Source organism: Moschus berezovskii, chromosome 15 (assembly GCF_049115385.1).
Source record: "Moschus berezovskii isolate FMDL1 chromosome 15, NW_MosBer_1.0, whole genome shotgun sequence".
Classification (NCBI taxonomy): Eukaryota; Metazoa; Chordata; class Mammalia; order Artiodactyla; family Moschidae; genus Moschus; species Moschus berezovskii.
This window is the reverse complement of record NC_142474.1, coordinates 56,436,197-56,454,898: the sequence shown is the minus strand read 5'-3', so window position 1 is coordinate 56,454,898 and position 18,702 is coordinate 56,436,197. Positions and strand designations below refer to the sequence as shown.

Genomic DNA, 18,702 nt, shown 5'->3' with positions numbered 1-18,702 from the left:
GACAAAGGGACACAAGGCAAGGGAGACCAGAATAAAACCACCTGTGCTGTCTACAAACTCTTCCCTTTTACTGGCTTCCAGGGCTGTCACCTTCCAAGTCCCTAGCCACACATTCAACACGAATTCCCAGGCAGGAGTCAGAGATTTCAAAATTTGCTTTCTTTGGCAGATCCCTCATCCCCTCGCCAAGAGCTGATGCAAAGGAAGACATCATCAGCAATCTCTCCTTACCCCTTAAAGATACTGCAGACCCTGCTGGTAAAGCAACAGCTGCCCAATAAAAAATCCCTAGACTGACCAGAGTTCCTGATGAGACAACCCTCTGACAGCCTCTAGCCAAGCAAGGAGGTGTCTGTGCTATGACCCACACCCCTGCACCTGGATCGACGCTTTAGGGGAAGGGGAGACTCAGCCACAGAAGATTACTGAACAAGCCCAGCATTTTCTTAGGCCAGCAGCCCAACCAACACAGTCTTTCTCTGAGGGTCATTCTGTTTGCAAGAGTAGTCACTGTAGGGTGCTGTGTTCTCTCAAAAGCTTTAAATACAGCTTTGCAGCCACAGGCAACCAAGCACATGCTCTCCCTCAGAACATCAGAAAAGGAACAGAATGACTGAAAGAATGTGAACCCAATGTCATGACCTGTGAAGACCACACAGCGTTCCAGCAAAAAGTCGGTAAGAACCCCAGAGCCATAGCTGGGGGTAGCCCTACTGCCTTACATTTGGATCATTTGGATGAAAAGGGGGGAACCGTTAAAAACAACACACCTGAAATGCAGTTATATAGGCTAAGCGCCACGTCATCAAACCGAGACTTGACTTTACAGTTTCAGCTCCCCCAGGAATGGAATCCCCCAATCCGCACGATGAGGACATCACCTGCCAGAAGACTGCCGTCCCCTAAAGGAAAGCAACTGGACCGTCCCCACCCGCCTCTTCACCTGGTGTAACTGCCTTTGTTTGCCTGCTCTCTCCTGCATGCACATCTCTGCTTTTTGTGCAGCATCTCGGAGCTCCTTGATTCACAAATCACTGAAATAAAGCCAGTAGGATCTTTCAAATTTACTCAGTTGAATTTTGTTTTTTAATACCACCTTCCTCACGAAGGCTAAGCCCGTTTTCCGAACTCCCCCATCTATCAGCTCAGGGCATCTGCAGCAAAAGTCGTTCTTTGTCTCTCCTTCTGTTGAGGATTTGTCCCACCCTACTTTTCAGACTGAGTTCTAGCTCTTTCTCTACAGCAAGAAGGCACTCTTGTTCCCCCACACACCCCTGCTTGTTTCTACATCTGTGCTTTCGCCCTTGGAAGGGCGTTCCTCGGCCTCTGCCTGTCAAAGCCCCTGCTCCCAGCCTGGGGCTTTGAAGCCAAGTTCACACAGCATCTCTAGAAACCAGAAGGGATTCCTCTCCCTGCGTCTCAGAGTATTGAATACATAAGTGCTACAAGAGTTAGCACTGCATTCTTTTGATTGAGTAAGCTTACCATTCGGAAGTGGCTTTGAAAGAAGCTGTATCATTATCTTCTTAGTTAACCCTTGAAATGCTATTAATTTCAATACTTTGTCCCCCTTAAGAATAGGAACCAGACCAAGTGTTCACGTTTTTATGCCCACTGAAGCAGGGCTTTGCAGATTCCAGCATGCACGTGATTCACCCAGGGGTCCTGTTAAAATGCAGATTTGAATTCTGTAGGTCCAAGAGTCTACCTTCTTACAAACTCCTGGGTGACAAGGGGGACAAGGCTTGTCTGTGGATCCCATGCTGGAATGCACAGCATTTGGTAGAGTGGACAGCTGTCACTAAAAACACTGGGAGGAACTCGTGGGTGATAGATGCTTCTAGACCAACTCGGTCTGCCCCTGGTGCTTTGAGATGTAAAATGCACGATGCTGTTCTTTGCAACAAACACTGGTTACTAAAACCAGTAAAAGATTCTACAAGTATCTGCATGTACAAAGAGCCCAGGAAGGTCTGACACACACTTTGAGGTCTTTTTTGGGAAGGAGCAGCGGGAATATCTAACATCTAATCTATATCTGATATCAAAGATGTAGAAACGGACACATAAACATCAAGTTCCACATGTATCAGAGACAGGACATGAAGACGACAGCTTCCACACCACTCAGATGTTTCCCCCTGGAAATTATGATCCATGCGAGCAAAGGCAACTCCTGCACCACATGTGAGATCTCCGACTCATGAGCAGGGAAGGGGAAGGGCTGGAAGAAGAACACATTCCCTTACGATACCTCTATTCATCAGTACTTTGGTGGGCTGGAGACTCGGACCCATCCATAATGGGCGAGTTTTCTGTCGCTTCTCTGAACCAAGGAAAGCAGGAAAAGGAAGAGAAGAGAGGTCATGTTAAAGAGGAACCGACACAGGCACGATCGGTATCAATACACCGGAAAGCCCAGCTGACTCTGCACCCAAGTGTTAGTGGCAAACAGGATATTTTCAACCCCGTGCATGACTCAAAGATCACTTTGGTTTTGTTAGGAAGGCTGCCAGACTTTGGCACTACTTCTCATTTTCTTGTCACAGAATAGTTATTCTTCATTAATGATAATTCAGCCCAATCTGATAAAAGTTTAAGGACCAACCAAAAATTTTTTGTTTCAAATTGGTTTCAGGTCCTCACTAGCTGAGTGTGATCAAACATAGGCAGCCACCCAGATGCACTCCAGGGTAAAGGTGCTCCTAAGCTCCATAGCCTGCTGTCAGTCAAGTGGCAGTCACACATTTGGAGCAGGTGAGACTGGGTATGATCCAGAAAATGTGGAGGAGCCAGACAGACACCCTGAAATCAGAAAGTCCTTACTTGGGGTGAGATGGCTTAGTCAGTGGCGGTACCATATACACAAAAGGTCACTTATGGATCTGTCCTCTTGAAACTCTTGGGCCCGAAGCCTTGTAGCAGCTGCCTGACCACAGGAGTTAGAGCTGGGGTGCAGATGGTACGTAAGGAAGTGTTCTAAGGTGTGTAGTAAGGACAGAGTGGGTAGCTGCTGCCCAACAGACAAACCAAACAGTGGACAGAGAACACTGGCAGCTGAGACTGCAGGCTCTTAATTCAAGAGGAGTAAGAGACAGCGTGGGGTGGTTCAGTGACATCAAACTTGAGTGCATCAGAATCCCCTGGAGGGCTTGTCACCACACTGACTGACAGCGCCCTCCACCCTCAACTTAGGTTCCGACTCACTGGGTCACTGATGGACCCGAGATGCTTGTACATTTCTAACAATACCCCAGGTGGTGCTTATGCTGCTGGTCTGGGTACTGCATTTTAAGAACCACTGGCTTAGTGGAAAAAGACAAGGCTTTGGTTTGGGGTAAGAGTACAGGGCTGAAATTCCAGGGTCATCCAACTGTGTAAGATGAAAAGGCACTGACTTTCTCTGAGCCTTATCTATAGAACAGAAAAAAGTCTGGATACTTCCCTTACAAAGTTGTAGTAAGGATTACATAAGCTGATACAGGTTAGAAGAAGCTCCTGGTCTTTGAGTACACAGCAAGCACTCAATCTTAGCTCTCCTGTCAAACACTAAGACAAAGCCTGGCTAAAAATCACTAGAGATAAATGTGCAGAAACTGAAAAATGTCTGCCAAACACAGACACCTGGTCAAAGAAGTGCACTCACCTCCTCCACATTTTTGGGATTATCACCAACTTTGAAAGAGAGCAGAGAGAATCAGCTGAATAAAGAGACCGCGCTGGAAGGGGTAGGGGTAACGAGGGACTAGCAGGGCCTGGGGTCTCCCCAGAGAGGAGGGAGATTCCCAGTGCCGTCCATCATTCTCAGAACATCGTTCTGCCGACACACCCTCTGTTACCGGGATCTTATACGTGCTATCCTCTAACCCACAGAGAAGGCTGAGGAGGGTTCCAGAACTTGGGAGGGAGAATCAGAGGTCTGCCAAGAGAACTCACCCAGTCTGCCAGGTTAGGATGTGGTGGGGGCTGCTGGGGGGCGTCGCTCCGATTTCACTTGACGGTGTTGAGCTTCTCTGGCTTTGAGGTAAGGCAGCTGCGTGTGGGTGGTGCATAAAAGACAGGGGTCAGACCCAGGGGAGTGGAGGAGCTTCCTTCCAGAGATGCTCCCAGGACCCGTTGTAGGGTCCTGATGGGAAAACATCAGCCCCTCTCTCCACATTTGGCCAATTATGTTTTCTCTCCGGAGCCTTTCTAGCTCCCTGTGGGTCGAGCTCGCCTGGGATTCCAGGTCCCCTGCTTTGCCACTGGGAAGTGGCCACAAGGATGGTGACAGTCCCCACAGACCTCAGAGGGGCACCTGGGCTGACTTGGTGCAGGCACGACTGATTTCTCCAGACACCAGCGAGATACGCCCCAGGGAGTTTCCACATGTGGCCCCAAGGTTAAAACTGTTCTTCATTACATAGAACAGAGAACCTCCAGAAAGATTCTCAGAGCTTATAGTCTTTGCTGTTTCAGGTTTGTCATTTACTATGTTTGCTGCTGCTGCTGCTAAGTCACTTCAGTCGTGTCTGAGTCTGTGTGACCCCACAGACGGAAGCCTACCAGGCTCCTCCGTCCCTGGGATTTTCTAGGCAAGAGTACTGGAGTGGCTTGCCATTGCCTTCTCCTATTTACTATGTTTAGAACACTTCAAATGGGGCAGGGCTTTTCAGAGCTCATCCAAGTCTGACTACAAGGAGCTTACTGATGGGGACAGGATTTTTTTAGTTGGGAAAACTCACTAGGAAGCAAATCTTATTTAAATGCATCCATTTGCCTCCTTGGGAATGCAATCTTTTTCATCAGGAAAGGTCAGATACAGCTTCCTACAATTTTTAGCTTAAAATATGTTTCAAAGGATTTACCAAATCTGTCCAGGTAAAGCAAATCTACTAGACAAGCACTACAATTCTGACAATATAAACACTCCTGACCTGTCCAACCAAGGCTTCTCCTAATAGGGTCACAGGGAAACATGCTCTTTAAACGCTATGTGTAACTTATTCATGTAATTATTCTCAAAATCCTCCTAGAAATTTGATGGCAAATGTCACTGGGCTGATTTGACAAATGACAGAGACATCTGAAGAAGCTTTTAGGACACTGAAGTCCATGGTTCTCTCACAATGGCTTGAACCATATTTATTCTTGTCTCCGAAACTTGTCATTCGTCCAATGAACCTTAATACATGAGTCAGTGGGGCTCTGGGGAGAGGACGTAGGATCCCTATGGCCTGGTGTACCTGAGAGCCAGCCGGGCCTTCCTCTTTGCCCTGCCCTTCCTAGGCCCCAAGCATCTCCTTCAGTTTCCCAAAGAGGGACCCCACGTTTTCCTTCCTTAAGATCACTCCCCTTTCCCTGGGTTTTTGCCCTTATCCTTTCCTGGAGAAGGAAACGGTAACCCACTCCAGTATTCTTGCCAGGAGAATCCCATGGATGGAGAAGCCTGGTAGGCTACAGTCCACGGGGTCGCAAAGAGTCGGACATGACTGAGCGACGGAACGGAACAATCCTTTCCAGTCCCAAGTTAAATCCTGATTTGGACTTCCTTCCCTTTGTTGCTCATGTTATACTTTGAGAATCACTTTTTATTATGTCTCAAAGTCCTCCCCTGTTTTCTTTCCTACAGCTAGGGAAATGCAGTTGCTCTCTTTTCAAATTGGCGTTATCAGGCGATTCGTGAATGGGCAGCACCTGTCCACCAACTAGAAAGGTGCTCTTATTGCTACAATCTCCCCCCTCTTTGTGGAAACTGAGATAACCTACACAAGCTCATGTGTGCAGGTGCTGAGAACCCCTCAGGGATGTGAAGAAGGCAGGACACATCCTGGTGGTTATTACCATTATTCTTTCTTGGAGATGGAGAGGGGAAGGGAATGTAACTGAAGGGGGAGGATGGTTTCTTCCATTTTTTCACTGGATTTGGTACTGCTTAATGCCCAAGTACAAGAATATAAGGTAACCTTTCATCTGATGATGAAAATGTGAAGGTTTTGTAACCTCAGGGCATCAGAAGCACTTGACAAAATTTACTTTGGTTAGATCATAACATCACTGGAAAGGGATACTGAGGTGCAGTCAGGAGTTCCATGAAGTCACTGGGGAACTCAGGCAGAACTGCCACTTCTTCCTGCAGCCAGTCTGCCCCACCTGGGGGGTGGGGGACACTGGCCAAATCTCAGGGCCTCAGGACCAAGCATCGCCTGGAGGGAGCTCTCCTCTGCAAGGGTGCAGCTCAACTCTCTACCACCAAACCCCTTCACCAGGGCAAAGGCACACCTTTGACTGGATAAACCTGGAGACACGGACTTCACCACTTCCTGCATCTCTGTCCTTACAAGGAGGAGTGGTTGGCCGGGTGGATGGCACCAGTACTTAGAAAGCTGAAATGGGAGACTGCGCAGCCCGCTGGGGGTGGGCTAGGGGGTCAGATGCACCGCGCGACCCCTTCCCGGGTCTTTCTCCTTCGACAAAACCAAGGGCAGAATGGAAGGGATGGGAAAGGAGGGGAAGGAAGGTCTTGCACGTCGCACAGCTAGGTTTCTAGAATTAACCATCTCTCCTTACTGCCGACTCGAAAACCTGCACTCTCCACCGGCTCACAACCTGATCGATGATCACGCGTGCGCGCGCCCGGCCGCCGCGCCGTCCCAGTCCCCGGTCCCTCCTCACCTGACGTGGCCTTGCACATCTGGGGCATCCGGGTGACCCTGCTGTGCGCCACGAAGGTGCTCTGGGAGGAGGTGCTGTACTGGGAGCCGCTGTCGGAGGAGGTGGAGCTGGTGTGCGACAGGCGGCTGTGTTCCTTGTGCGAGGCGCTGGAGCGCTGGTACCACTGGCGCAGCTCGTCCGAGACGGCGGCGCGGCCGGCGCCCTTGTCGGGGGCGCCCTCGCGGCCCAGGGATGGAGTCCGCAGGATCTGCGAGCGCGAGGGCGTCAGGCGGCCCGCATCGCCCTCGTCGCCGCCGCGCCAGCTCTCCCGGAAGAGGCCGCCGGCCGTGTAGGAGTTGGAGGTCTTGAATTGCGCCTTGACGCTGTAGTGGCCTTCCTGGTCGCTCTCCAGGCTGCGCACCACCACCGGCGTGGCGCCGCCCTCCACGTACAGCGGGTACTCCTTGATGCGGTACTGCGAGCTCGGCTGGCTCTGGCTGTGCAGGTAGACGCCGTGGCCGCCGCCGCGCGCCGCCAGGTTGGGCATGCTCCCCGAGTTCGCCGCGCCCAGCGCGCCCGCCGCCCGCTGGCGCTGGCGCTGGCGCGCGCGCGCCTTGGACGGCGAGTCCTCGGCCAGCGTGGAGTAGTTGGCGTTCATCTGCGCGGGGTAGTAGTGCTCCGAGCTCGAGTGGCTGGTGCACGACGAACAGTCGTCCATGGGGTCCGAGCCGTTGCTGCTACGAGTCCGTGGCGTGTAGAAGTCAGGGCTCCCCGTGTCGTTCTCCGAGCCCAGGAGCTTGCCCTGGGACTCCAAGCTGGAGCTCCGGTGCCGAAAGTGCAGGGCCAGGCTGTGCAGCCGCGTGGGGCTGAGGTCCACCGACCTGCGGGGAGAGGCCCGGCGAGGTGGGTCGGGGGCGCCCGGGGGAAGGGGCTGGCGGCGCTGCGACCGCGGCCCGGGGCCTTCGGATACGAGTCCAAGAGCCGGTGCTTCCCAACCCTCCCAGGTGAAGACAGGGCGAGAAGGGGACGGCTGATCCCCAGGCCTCCGCTCTGATGTCTGATTTTCAATGGGCGGTGGGGTCAGAGACAGCGCCCACGTGTTACTTCTGAAAAAAGCACGCCAATACCCAGCCCCCCACCCTTTTTTTTTAAAGATGAAAAGAGAAGCTATAGACACAGCGAACCAAGATTATCCCCGCTTTAGCATTATGTTAAGCGGGTAAAATGCCATTTTAGTAGTAAAAAAAAAAGCCTTGCAGAAGCAGTCATGCGGTTGCACCCAGTACTGTTAGAAAACCCATGCCAATAGATTTCTATTTCCCTGTGAACACCTGTGTAAAAAGGAAGACTGGTGGCACTTGGAACACTTAAAAATGAAAGAGGCAAATAAACACTTACTCCTCCACTACTTTGTTTATAATCCATTCCACTTATTGGAGCCACGCAATAAATATCCATCAATATGGCCATGGGGGCAGAGTGTAAGGACTCCACAGAAATTCACCATGGCTGGGTTAACCACGTACACGAAGAGGTGAGTCCCAGGGGTGACTGCCACTCGGGGTAGACTGCGAAATCCCAATCATGTGGCCCTCGCTGACTCAGGCCTTAGTTTCCTCTCTGGTTCCACCCCCTACTTCCACCCAAGCTCATGGGAACATGCCATGTGCAAGCCTGAATCTGGCTCTTTGACCTTCCCGTTCCCTGAATATCCTTAGAGCTCACCACCCATCCCATCTAGGTCTCTGCTCAAATGTTATGAGAAGCCTTCTCTGTTGGTTTCATTTAAATGATAGTCTCTCCATGCTCTAGCTTCTTGCCTGTTCATTATTCTTCTCAATACTTATCACTGCTGACATTTCGTTACTGTGAACTCTCTTCCTACTAAAACATCAGTCTGATGGGAGCATGGTGTAGTCTTTTTTTTGTCCACTGCGCTGTGCCCAAGAATGGTACTTGGTACATAGATGCACTTGATAAGTATCTGTTGTATGAGTGAGTGAATGAATGGACAGATGGATGGATGGATGAGAGACTCTTGCCTGGAGACCTCAGTTTTATCCTGTATAAATGGTTCACCACTTACAGCAGATCACACTATCTGTCCTTTGAACTATAGTCCCTATGGACTTAAATTTTTGAGAAAATTGAGTGTTGGCTTTGGTTTTGCCTCTTTTTAGGAAAAGAAGGTAGAATTCACTGAAATCTCACTTTTCCTTTTGCTGTTTAATGAATTTACCCCCTGGGGCATTCAAGGAAGTCCAGGATAAACTTAGGCTCCAGTAGAAAGATACACGGGGACCTCCTCTGGGCAAGGCTGTTCCAGTCCTTGCTAATTTGGCTCAAGTTCCCGCCTCACTCTTACTGGGAAAGCTCCTTCCATACCCACAGTGTCTGGGGGATTCTCCGACCAGCTCCTGGTGCCCCAATGATGCAGACAGTGGGCTATAATGTGTCTCTTGGCTCCTGGGGTCCTTCTGCTGCTGGCTCAGTTTTTAATTCTGCTTCACTTACAGAAGAGCCTACCTTATCGGTTCAGTCCTGACTCTAGTTCACCAGTTCCCTGGGCCAGTGTGGGGCCAAATTTTTACAAAGGCGGGGGTCTGGCCCATGGAGGGAGATGGGGAGACTCACCTCGTGGAATGCACGTAGTGGGGACTCCGGACGCGGAGGTCGGGTGTGGACGGCATGCTGCACTGCGAGTTCCAGTGCGGGAGGCTGCGGATGGGGCTGGTCTGCAGGGAGCTGCTCCCGCCTCCCGCTTCGGCACAGCTCCCCGTGCTGGGGAAGCGCTTGTGGCTGCTGCAAAACAGAGGAGGCCACGCTGGTCACTGCCTGCCAGGGCTACCCCTTCTCCGAGGTCGCTGACTGTGGCCTCGGGACATCCCTCTCGGGGTCGGGGAAGTTTGCCCAGGACTCCCCCAGAAGTGGGTGGGCGTCCTCATCCCTTATCCTTCATGCCTTAGGGCAGTGTGAGATGAAGCCCCTGTTCTGTGAAGCCCCTGCCCTCAACCACAGTTTCTGTTTTCCATAAGACAAATATTTACCTGTCCGGCACCCACTGGGAGTTTTACAGGGCATAATGAAGGGAAATGAGAAAAACAGAGAGGCAGACAAAAACCCCCTCTCCCATATCAGCTGAATAATGAACTGGTAATACACAGCTAAGATTACAGCTGTTTGGCTCTGAATTCTGTTGGATGATGGTTTAAGGTTCTCAACCACTTTGGGATTCTTATGAGTGGACTCTCATTTGCCATTTCAGAATACTTCTGCCTATGATTTCCTAATTAATTCCCATGGAATTTAAGGAGATTTCAAGCAAGCTGCTGCCAACGTGGATTGTGAGCCCCAAACCCCACATTTCCCTGCGAATGACAAATCTGCACCTCCAGTAGTTAGGCAGCAGAGGGCGCTGTGGCGCAGCCCTGCTAGAAAGCAGCCCTGGGGAGGCAGGCGCACGGGGGACCTGAGACTCCCAGATGCTACTTAACCCCTGGATTCTGCCCAAGTGTGGACAGTGACCGCGTGTGGCCTTCCCGGCCCAGCTCACCTGGAGTGACTGTGCGAGGAACGTTTCTTGACCTTCTCGTAAGGCTCATCTAGCGAGGACTCGCTCCACATTTTGGGCTTTATGGGCGATTTGTCATAGTCGTTGCGGTGATAGTGCATCTGCCTGAGTCCCTCCAGGGACTGGGGAGGAGGCGGCCGGTTGTGCGATGGTGGCCGAGGAGGGAGCCCCTTGTGAGGGGACTGTAAGGGGGACAGTGTGCTGGTGACCTGAGAGTCTTCTGCACCAAGACGGAAAAAAGGGTGGAAGTGAGCAAGGGTCATCCTTCCCACCTACCCCCGCCGGCTCCGCCCACCCTAACCACCCCCGCCATCGGAGGTCCGTGGACAGGAGCCGTGGTTTCACTGTTTTACCCCTCAAATCAGTAAGGAAGGAGCCCCTGGAAGGAGCTACCTGCGATGGGAGTGGGAAGCCCAAGTGATGCAGTTATGTCCCTTGGTAGGTCCAGGGTCTGGCATATGGGGAAGAAACTGATCACACGCAGTGCTAAGGACAATCTATTCCTACTCCAAGTTCTCTTTACACAGGAAATTTCCCTCAAGTGTTCCACTTTCCTCCCCAGAAGAGACTGGAGTCCACAGAGGTCAAAACCAGTGCTGGATCTCTGATACTCAAAACATGACCCCCGTTCCCCTGCAGTTCCGGCATTTCCTCCCACCCATGTAATAAATAAAAATATGATGATATGATTGCAAATAGCAGGACCGAGACGACTGGGTAAATACCCTGCCAGCCACATCCCACATCAACGACAACGAGTATTATCCTTATAGTTATCATTATGACTAGGAGCAAGATCTTCCACGATTTCTGTCTGAATCATCCCTTACCACCTGAAGTTTTCCTAAAGGGCAAAAAAAAAAAAAAAAAACTACCACCAGGCTTCAGCAATATGTGAACCGTGAACTCCCAGATGTTCAAGCAGGTTTTAGAAAAGGCAGAGGCACAAGAGATCAAATTGCCAACATCCGCTGGATCATGGAGAAAGCAAGAGACTTCCAGAAAACCATCTATTTCTGCTTCATTGACTATGCCAAAGCCTTTGACTGTGTGGATCACAATAAACTGTGGAACATTCTGAAAGAGATGGGAATACCAGACCACCTGACCTGCCTCTTGAGAAACCTGTATGCACGTCAGGAAGCAACAGTCAGAACTGGTCATGGAACAACAGACTGGTTCCAAATAGGAAAAGGAGTACGTCAAGGCTGTATATTGTCACCCTGCTTATTTAATTTATTTGCAGAGTACATCATAAGGAACGCTGGGCTGGAAGAAGCACGAGCTGGAATCAAGATTGCTGGGAGAAATATCAATAACCTAAGATATGCAGATGACACCACCCTTATGGCAGAAAGTGAAGAGGAACTCAAAAGCCTCTTGATGAAAGTGAAAGAGGAGAGTGAAAAGGTTGGCTTGAAGCTCAACATTCAGAAAACAAAGATCATGGCATCTGGTCCCATCACTTCATGGGAAATAGATGGAAAAACAGTGGAAACAGTGTCAGACTTTATTTTTTTGGGCTCCAAAATCACTGCGGATGCTGATTGCAGCCAAGAAATTAAAAGACGCTTACTCCTTGGAAGGAAAGTTATGACCAACCTAGATAGTATATTAAAAAGCAGAGACATTACTTTGCCAACAAAGGTCCATCTAGTCAAGGCTATGGTTTTTCCCGTGGTCATGTATGGATGTGAGAGTTGGACCGTGAAGAAAGCTGAGCGCCGAAGAATTGATGCTTTTGAACTGTGGTGCTGGAGAAGACTCTTGAGAGTCCCTTGGACTGCAAGGAGATCCAACCAGTCCATTGTAAAGGAGATCAATCCTGGGTGTTCATTGGAAGGACTGATGCTAAAGCTGAAACTCCAATACTTTGGCCACCTCATGCGACAAGCTGACTCACGGGAAAAGACTCTGATGCTGGGAAGGATTGGGGGCTGGAGGAGAAGGGGACGACAGAGAATGAGATGGCTGGATGGCATCACTGACTCGATGGACATGACTTTGGGTGAACTCTGGAGTTGGTGATGGACAGGGAGGCCTGGCGTGCTGTGATTCATGGGGTGGCAAAGAGTCAGACACGACTGAGCGACTGAACTGAACTAATACAATGGATTGGCCAATAAAGATTAAAAAAAAAAGTCAAAAAGATCTTACAGAAAAACCTGGACGACCTTTTTGGCCAATCCCATATTTCCATGTCATTAATACCAGACCACCTGACCTGCCTCTTTAGAAACCTATATGCAGGTCAGGAAGCAACAGTTAGAAGTGGACATGGAACAACAGGCTGGTTCCAAAGAGGAAAAGGAGTACATCAAGGCTGTATATTGTCACTCTGCTTATTTAACTTATATGCAGAGTACATCATGAGAAACGCTGGGCTGGAAGAAGCACAAGCTGAAATCAAGATTGCCTGGAGAAATATCAATAACCTCAGATATGCAGATGATATGACCCTTATGGCAGAAAGTGAAGAGGAACTAAAAAGCCTCTTGATGAAAGTCTTTAAACAGGAGAGTGAAAAAGTTGGCTTAAAGCTCAACATTCAGAAAACTAAGATTATGGCATCTGGTCCCATCACTTCATGGGAAATAGATGGAGAAACAGTGTCAGACTTTATTTTTTTGGGCTCCAAAATCACTGCAGATGGTGATTGCAGCCATGAAATTAAAAGACGCTTACTCCTTGGAAGGAAAGTTATGACCAACCTAGATAGCATATTAAAAAGCAGAGACATTACTTTCCCAACCAAGGTCCGTCTAGTCAAGGCTATGGTTTTTCCCGTGGTCATGTATGGATGTGAGAGTTGGACTGTGAAGAAAGCTGAGCGCCGAAGAATGGATGCTTTTGAACTGTGGTGTTGGAGAAGACTCTTGAGAGTCCCTTGGACTGCACGGAGATCCAACCAGTCCATCCTAAAGGAGATCAGTCCTGGGTGTTCATTGGAAGGACTGATGCTTAAGCTGAAACTCCAATACTTTGGCCACCTCATGCAAAGAGTTGACTCACTGGAAAAGACCCTGATGCTGGGAGGGATTGGGGGCAGGAGGAGAAGGGGATGACAGAGAATGAGATGGCTGGATGGCATCACTGACTTGATGCACATGAGTTTGGGTGAACTCCGGGAGTTGGTGATGGACAGGGAGGCCTGGCGTGTGTGATTCATGGGATGGCAAAGAGTTGGACATGACTGAGCGACTGAACTAACTGAACTGAATGCTCTGACCTCCCCAGGTTGGGCTTAAATTTATAGGAACATTCTCTAATATGGTTCTGTGTTTGGAATTCCTTCTTCCCTGATGTGTGGTGGTGTTGATGGTGTGCTGGGGTTGGGGGGTGGTAGGTGTGCGATTGGTCCTAGTTTTGTAAGAATTTCCCAAGAAAATATCCTGAGAATCACTAGGGTTTTGGAGGTCAATGAGAAATAAGAAGACCATTTTCTAGGTGACCAGGAGTCTAAAGGGACATCTTTCTTTCACTTTCACCATTTCTCAGGAAGGTACAGAGACTTGTTTTCTTCTGTCTGCCCGCAGGCTCTCCTAGCAGGTTTCAAGCTTTATGACTCAAACCAATGACCACTTCTTTCCTCCAGAAATTATACTCAAGAGGAAACTATACATGGTGTTTAAATCATCTGTTCAGGGAAAAATGTGGTTTTGGCAACTAAAAAAGTTGACCACCATCCACTCACTTGGATGGCATCACCAACTCAATGGACATGAGTTTGAGCAAACTCCAGGAGACAGTAAAGAACAGGGAAGCCTGGCATGCTGCAGTTCATGGAGTCACAAAGAGCTGGACATGACCAAACAACTCAAACCACTCACCATCACCTTAAATCTTACCTCCAGGCCCCAAGACATAACGAAATTCCAGTAGGCATGTGTTTCTGTAGTGCCCACCCATTCTCAGCCAAATAGGTGACCACTGAGAAGTGAAAGAATCACAGGGAACCCAGCACCATCTTGATCTGGCTCCTGGCTTTCTATTGAGCTGTTCCAGACTACATATAGCTTAATCCCAGGCTGTCCCAGACTACATTCAGCTGAATCCCAGTTTAATCTATGCTCTGAGTTCTCAAGCAGGAAACAGACAACATACCATCTTCAAGAACAAGGGCATCTGACAGGGAACTGTCTTCACTGGCAATATTTCCATCTGGGAAGACAAAAAGTATAAATGTATGAGTTGAACACATCCCTTAGACAAAGCTCTATCTGTGAACATCGTTGAGTTTCCCACCATCCCACTTCTTTCTATTCAGAAAGAACCCATGAAACACAATCAAAATGCTGTTAGGCATTTCTTTTGACAATCTCTGTGGTAGGTCATGACTCACCCCCCATCCCTGACACTGCAATATGCCCGTTCTTTGTTTCACTGGCGACAGCAATACGGAGTAGCTTAATATCCAGCATAAAGGCCGCCTGGCCACATCATTGCCCCGGCCCATCTCAGGGCGCGTTTCGACTCAGCCCAAGGAAGTGACCTGCTATTTATTCTACACACGCGAAACTAGGGTGAGGAGCTTGGTTTGGCTCATATGACAGTCAATGACTTCTCAATAAACTTCTTAAGTCATCGGCAGACAAAACAAGCTTCTAAGTACAGCTTCTCTCTCCGAAGCTTATTTTCACAGACACCATTCAATTAACCATGAGAACACACCCAGAGGGAGACAGAAAGATAATCTCCTTCCTTTAGCAGCTAGGGAAACTGAGGGATATCTAGGGAGGGATGGCTTGTCCAGGGCTGTGCTGCTCTCCTGGCTAAGTCAGCAAAAGATCCCAGGTCTTTAGATCCCAGGCTTAGCCTTTTATCTCTTAAATAACAAACCAGGCTAAGGCATGGAAGAAGAAACCGGAATTACTCTAATTCAAGTGGGCTCTTATGATGAAACATTATTTCAAGGAGGCAGCAAAATGGAGAAGGTATATTCTTAAGCAGTTAAAACACATGGCTAACAGCTTGGATAGGATCATTCAACAGCTGGTCAGAGAGTGGGTTACAGATGGACTCTGCCGGCTGTCCTCACAGAATGGCCCGCACTGAGCTGGTGGGGGAACCATGCTCCCTGTGGCCGACCAGCAAGACGTCTGTCCCTCAGCTATCCCTTGCAGACTCCGTCAGCCTTACTGATGTTTCTGCAGAGTTGGGGACCCAAGTCCCTTCAAGGGTGCAGAAGGAAGTCCCCAAAGGCAGAAAAGATAGAGAAAGGCAGGCTGACTGCAGCTCTTTTAGGGAAAATGACAACATATTGGCCAAGGACAATAGGGCAAGAGGCAGAAGGATAGTTATTTCAAATTTCCTAGAGCAAAAAAATTGTTTTATGATCTTTTTCTCTTTGAACTAAGAATTCTCTTTATTTTTGTTGCTTGATGAACTATGAACTGCTAGGAAACACAGCCTTGACTAGCATCTTGGAGTCACCAGTCTATTATCCCTTTCCCAGGATGCTCACAGTTTTAGGTTACAACAATATATACATATAGCAGTGGTAAAACATACATTATGGAAAGTTTACCATTTTAGCTGTACAGTTCAGTGAATTTAAGAACGTCCACACTGTAGTGCAGCCATTATCACCATCCAGCCCCAGAACTTCTGTCATCTTCCCCAAACTAAAGCTCTGTCCCCATAAAGCAGTAACTCCCCTTGTCCACCTCCTCCAACCTCTCTTCTACTTTCTGGAGCAAAAGTATGATAAATGTGTATAAACTATGAAAGGATACTTTATAATATATCTTAAAGAAATTGATAAGGAAGGACCTCCTATATTCAGGGAACTATATTAAGTTATCCTGCAATGGATAAGAATCTGAAAAGGAACAGCTGTATATATCTAGTCTTTTGTGAATCACTTTACTGTACTCCTGAAAGGAATGTGGTGTTATAAAACACAACTATACTTCCATTAAAAGAAAAAGAGTTTGCTGACTTAAGAAAAAAAAAGGATCATGATAGCTGGGAGAGAACTGAGGGTTGGTGATGAATTCGGGGTTCTTCCCTTCTGCTGCTACTGCTAAGTCGCTTCAGTCGTGTCCGACTCTCTGTGACCCCATAGACAACAGCCTACCAGGCTCCCCCGTCCCTGGGATTCTCCAGGCAAGAACACAGGAGTGGGTTGCCATTTCCTTCTCCAATGCATGAAAGTGAAAAGTGAAAGTGAAGTCGCTCAGTCGTGTCCGACTCTTAGCGACCCCATGGATTGCAGCCCACCAGGCTCCTCCGTCCATGGGATTTTCCAGGCAAGAGCACTGGAGTGGGTTGCCATTGCCTTCTCCGTCTTCCCTTCTAGTGTTCACCAAATATAGTCTTCCCAGCTCCTAACCCCTCCTGGACCAGGGTTTTGGGCTCTAGACCATCAGAGTGGGGAGGCCCAGACCTCTCCAGCTTCATCAGTGGGACAGAAGCCTATGGAGACAAAAGAGGGCTACAGGGGTGCTGGTCTCGGGATAGCCCAACCTCCCGCCTTTCCTTCCAGACCTGGGTAGGGTGACTAAGTCCCTGAGGATGTCGGAGCCTAGGCTGGCTCAGGACTCAGCTCCCAGGAGACTGAGAGGAGCGCATTCCCAAGAGGCCATAAAGAGTAATAATACTCCTTTGATTTGTATAATCCCTTTTATCTCTGGTTCTGACTGGATTTTATTGCTCTCATTGGTACCAGGTCTTTCTAGCTTCATTTTAGGGATGGAAACATTAAAGCACAGGGGTAGTTCAGCAGCTTGCTAGGTTACGCAGGGGTCTGGGCTTTGGGTCCACGCTCTGGACAGGGACACCCATCCCCTGAGGCCAGTTGGGGGAAGGCACACCCACAGTGGGGAGTGGTCTTAGCACTGACCGTCGATGATCAGCGAGGCCCTCTGGGTGGGTTTCTTCCCAGATTTGACGCGGTTCTCGTTGATGGCGCTTTCAATCTCCTGCAGCTTCTTCAGTGCGTTCAGATAAGAGGTTTTCCTCTGCTTCTTCAGTTTTTTGCTGACATTGGGGTCACTGGCCAGGCGGCGGGCGGCCTCTGTAATCTGGGACTGAATGGCAAACTCCCGCTCCAGGCGCTCCAACTCGGCTTCCTGTAGGAGGGGGAGCCGAGGCTGCACTTAGACAGAGGCTGAACAGTTGATGCCCATCTTCCCACCCGGCCCGGCCGCACGAGTCAGGCGCACTAGAGAACCAGAGACCTCAGCGCCCACCCCAGCTGGGCCTGGCCCCTCAGCGCCTGCTCCTCCAGTCCCTGGCAGCCAGGGACCTTGACACGCCCACTTTTGAGACTCTAGGCCTCTGATCCATCCTGGGGACAACCATCAGCCCTGAGACTGGCGCCGTCACTGAGAAGCAGGGAGTTTTCAGGCCTGGGGGCCACTAGGGTTCATTTCCAAGGTCTCCAGCAACGTTCTGGAAGGCCCAGTGTGGAGCCGATCCAGGGCCCACTGGGTTGGCGTTTGCTTTCCATCAGGGGCATGGTCTCTCTGTGCTTTTCTGTGGGTTTGCTAGCAAGGGACTCACAGGGTCATCCCCCCACCCCAACCCCCGACGCCCCCAGCCGCAGCACATGCCCTCTGTCTCTCCTCTTTTGAGCCCTTCATGCTGGGCCTCATCCCTAATTAATCATGCCTCCTTCAGATGTTTTTCTGTGAGCTCTGCTATCCACACACACCTGCTCTGCACACAACTTCTGCTGAATGACCAGGGACCCCCCGTGAGTCTGGCTGGTGGGTGGTGGAGCCGGGCCCCTGCTCCTTGGATCGTCCTAGGCACCCCTTCCTTTCCCGTGTGCCTCCGTCCCTTCCTCCTCTACTCCTGACTTTGGCTGAAAGGAGCAGGGGGATGAATTTTCCCTCAAACAGGGTTTTGAATCCAGGAGAAATGCAACTGTGGCTGCCAGAAGGTGCCTGGTAGGCCCAGAGGATGAAGGGGGCCCTCAGATTAACTGCTGGCTTCTCTGCAGCTAAGCTGGTGCCTTCTGCAAACACCACCCAGACCATCAGGACCAGGGGAGCCCAAGCCCGCGTTGTAGCTCCGGAGGATCCACAGCCTGCTAAAGCTTGAAAGGAATGGATCTAACCACAGAAGAGCAGATCACTGAGCTCGCTGGAGCCAACACTTCCTAGTCAATGGCCGAATGCTCCACCCTTGCCTGTGGGCACCGTGTGCCAGGCAGGGTGCCTCCATCAGGCACAAAACTCTGAGCTGGACTTCACTTCCTGTGGAGCCCTGAAGGGACAGGCCCAGGGGGAGACTGAAAAGAATGAGTAAGGGGCTAATAAAAGTCCCCGGATCCTTAAAACGCCCACTGCATTTCTTCATCCCTGGAGAAGAGTAACCATAGCCAGGTGGACTCTTGCCTGGACCCTTGAGACAAAAAAGTCACCAAGGACACAGCCCGGCCTGCGAGAGTGACCTCAGCTCGCAGCTGCTCCTGGGCAGGCAGAATAGCCCTGGCCCAAGACCGTGACCGCAATTTTGTGGGAGCCCAGGACACACTTTTGCTACTTAAA

The 18,702-nt window shown here is 49.9% G+C and overlaps 2 protein-coding genes across 49 annotated transcripts in view; one reads left to right on the top strand and one right to left on the bottom strand.

The window, feature by feature from the left end:
- PRPF18 (pre-mRNA processing factor 18) overlaps positions 1 to 1,067 on the top strand; it is a 103,704-nt gene extending 102,637 nt beyond the window's left edge. For 39 of the 42 annotated variants that reach the window (XM_088844118.1, XM_088844117.1, XM_088844115.1 and 36 more), the window contains 2 exons: positions 170 to 677; positions 830 to 1,067. The gene's annotated coding sequence lies outside the window, so the exon portion shown is untranslated. The remainder of the gene's footprint in view (positions 1 to 169; positions 678 to 829) is intronic. The other 3 variants (XM_088844112.1, XM_088844108.1, XM_088844104.1) reach the window with 3 other exon arrangements.
- Positions 1 to 18,702, bottom strand: part of FRMD4A (FERM domain containing 4A) — a 520,746-nt gene that overhangs the window by 9,006 nt on the left and 493,038 nt on the right. For 5 of the 7 annotated variants that reach the window (XM_055428694.2, XM_055428684.2, XM_055428674.2 and 2 more), the window contains exons 17-22: positions 17,049 to 17,277; positions 14,309 to 14,365; positions 10,187 to 10,424; positions 9,268 to 9,435; positions 6,655 to 7,514; positions 3,937 to 4,033 (exon numbers count right to left, since the gene is read on the bottom strand). In XM_055428694.2, the coding sequence (XP_055284669.1) occupies positions 3,937 to 4,033; positions 6,655 to 7,514; positions 9,268 to 9,435; positions 10,187 to 10,424; positions 14,309 to 14,365; positions 17,049 to 17,277 (1,649 nt within the window). Of the gene's footprint in view, positions 1 to 2,146; positions 2,327 to 3,936; positions 4,034 to 6,654; positions 7,515 to 9,267; positions 9,436 to 10,186; positions 10,425 to 14,308; positions 14,366 to 17,048; positions 17,278 to 18,702 lie in introns of those variants that run through there. The other 2 variants (XM_088844071.1, XM_088844070.1) reach the window with 1 other exon arrangement.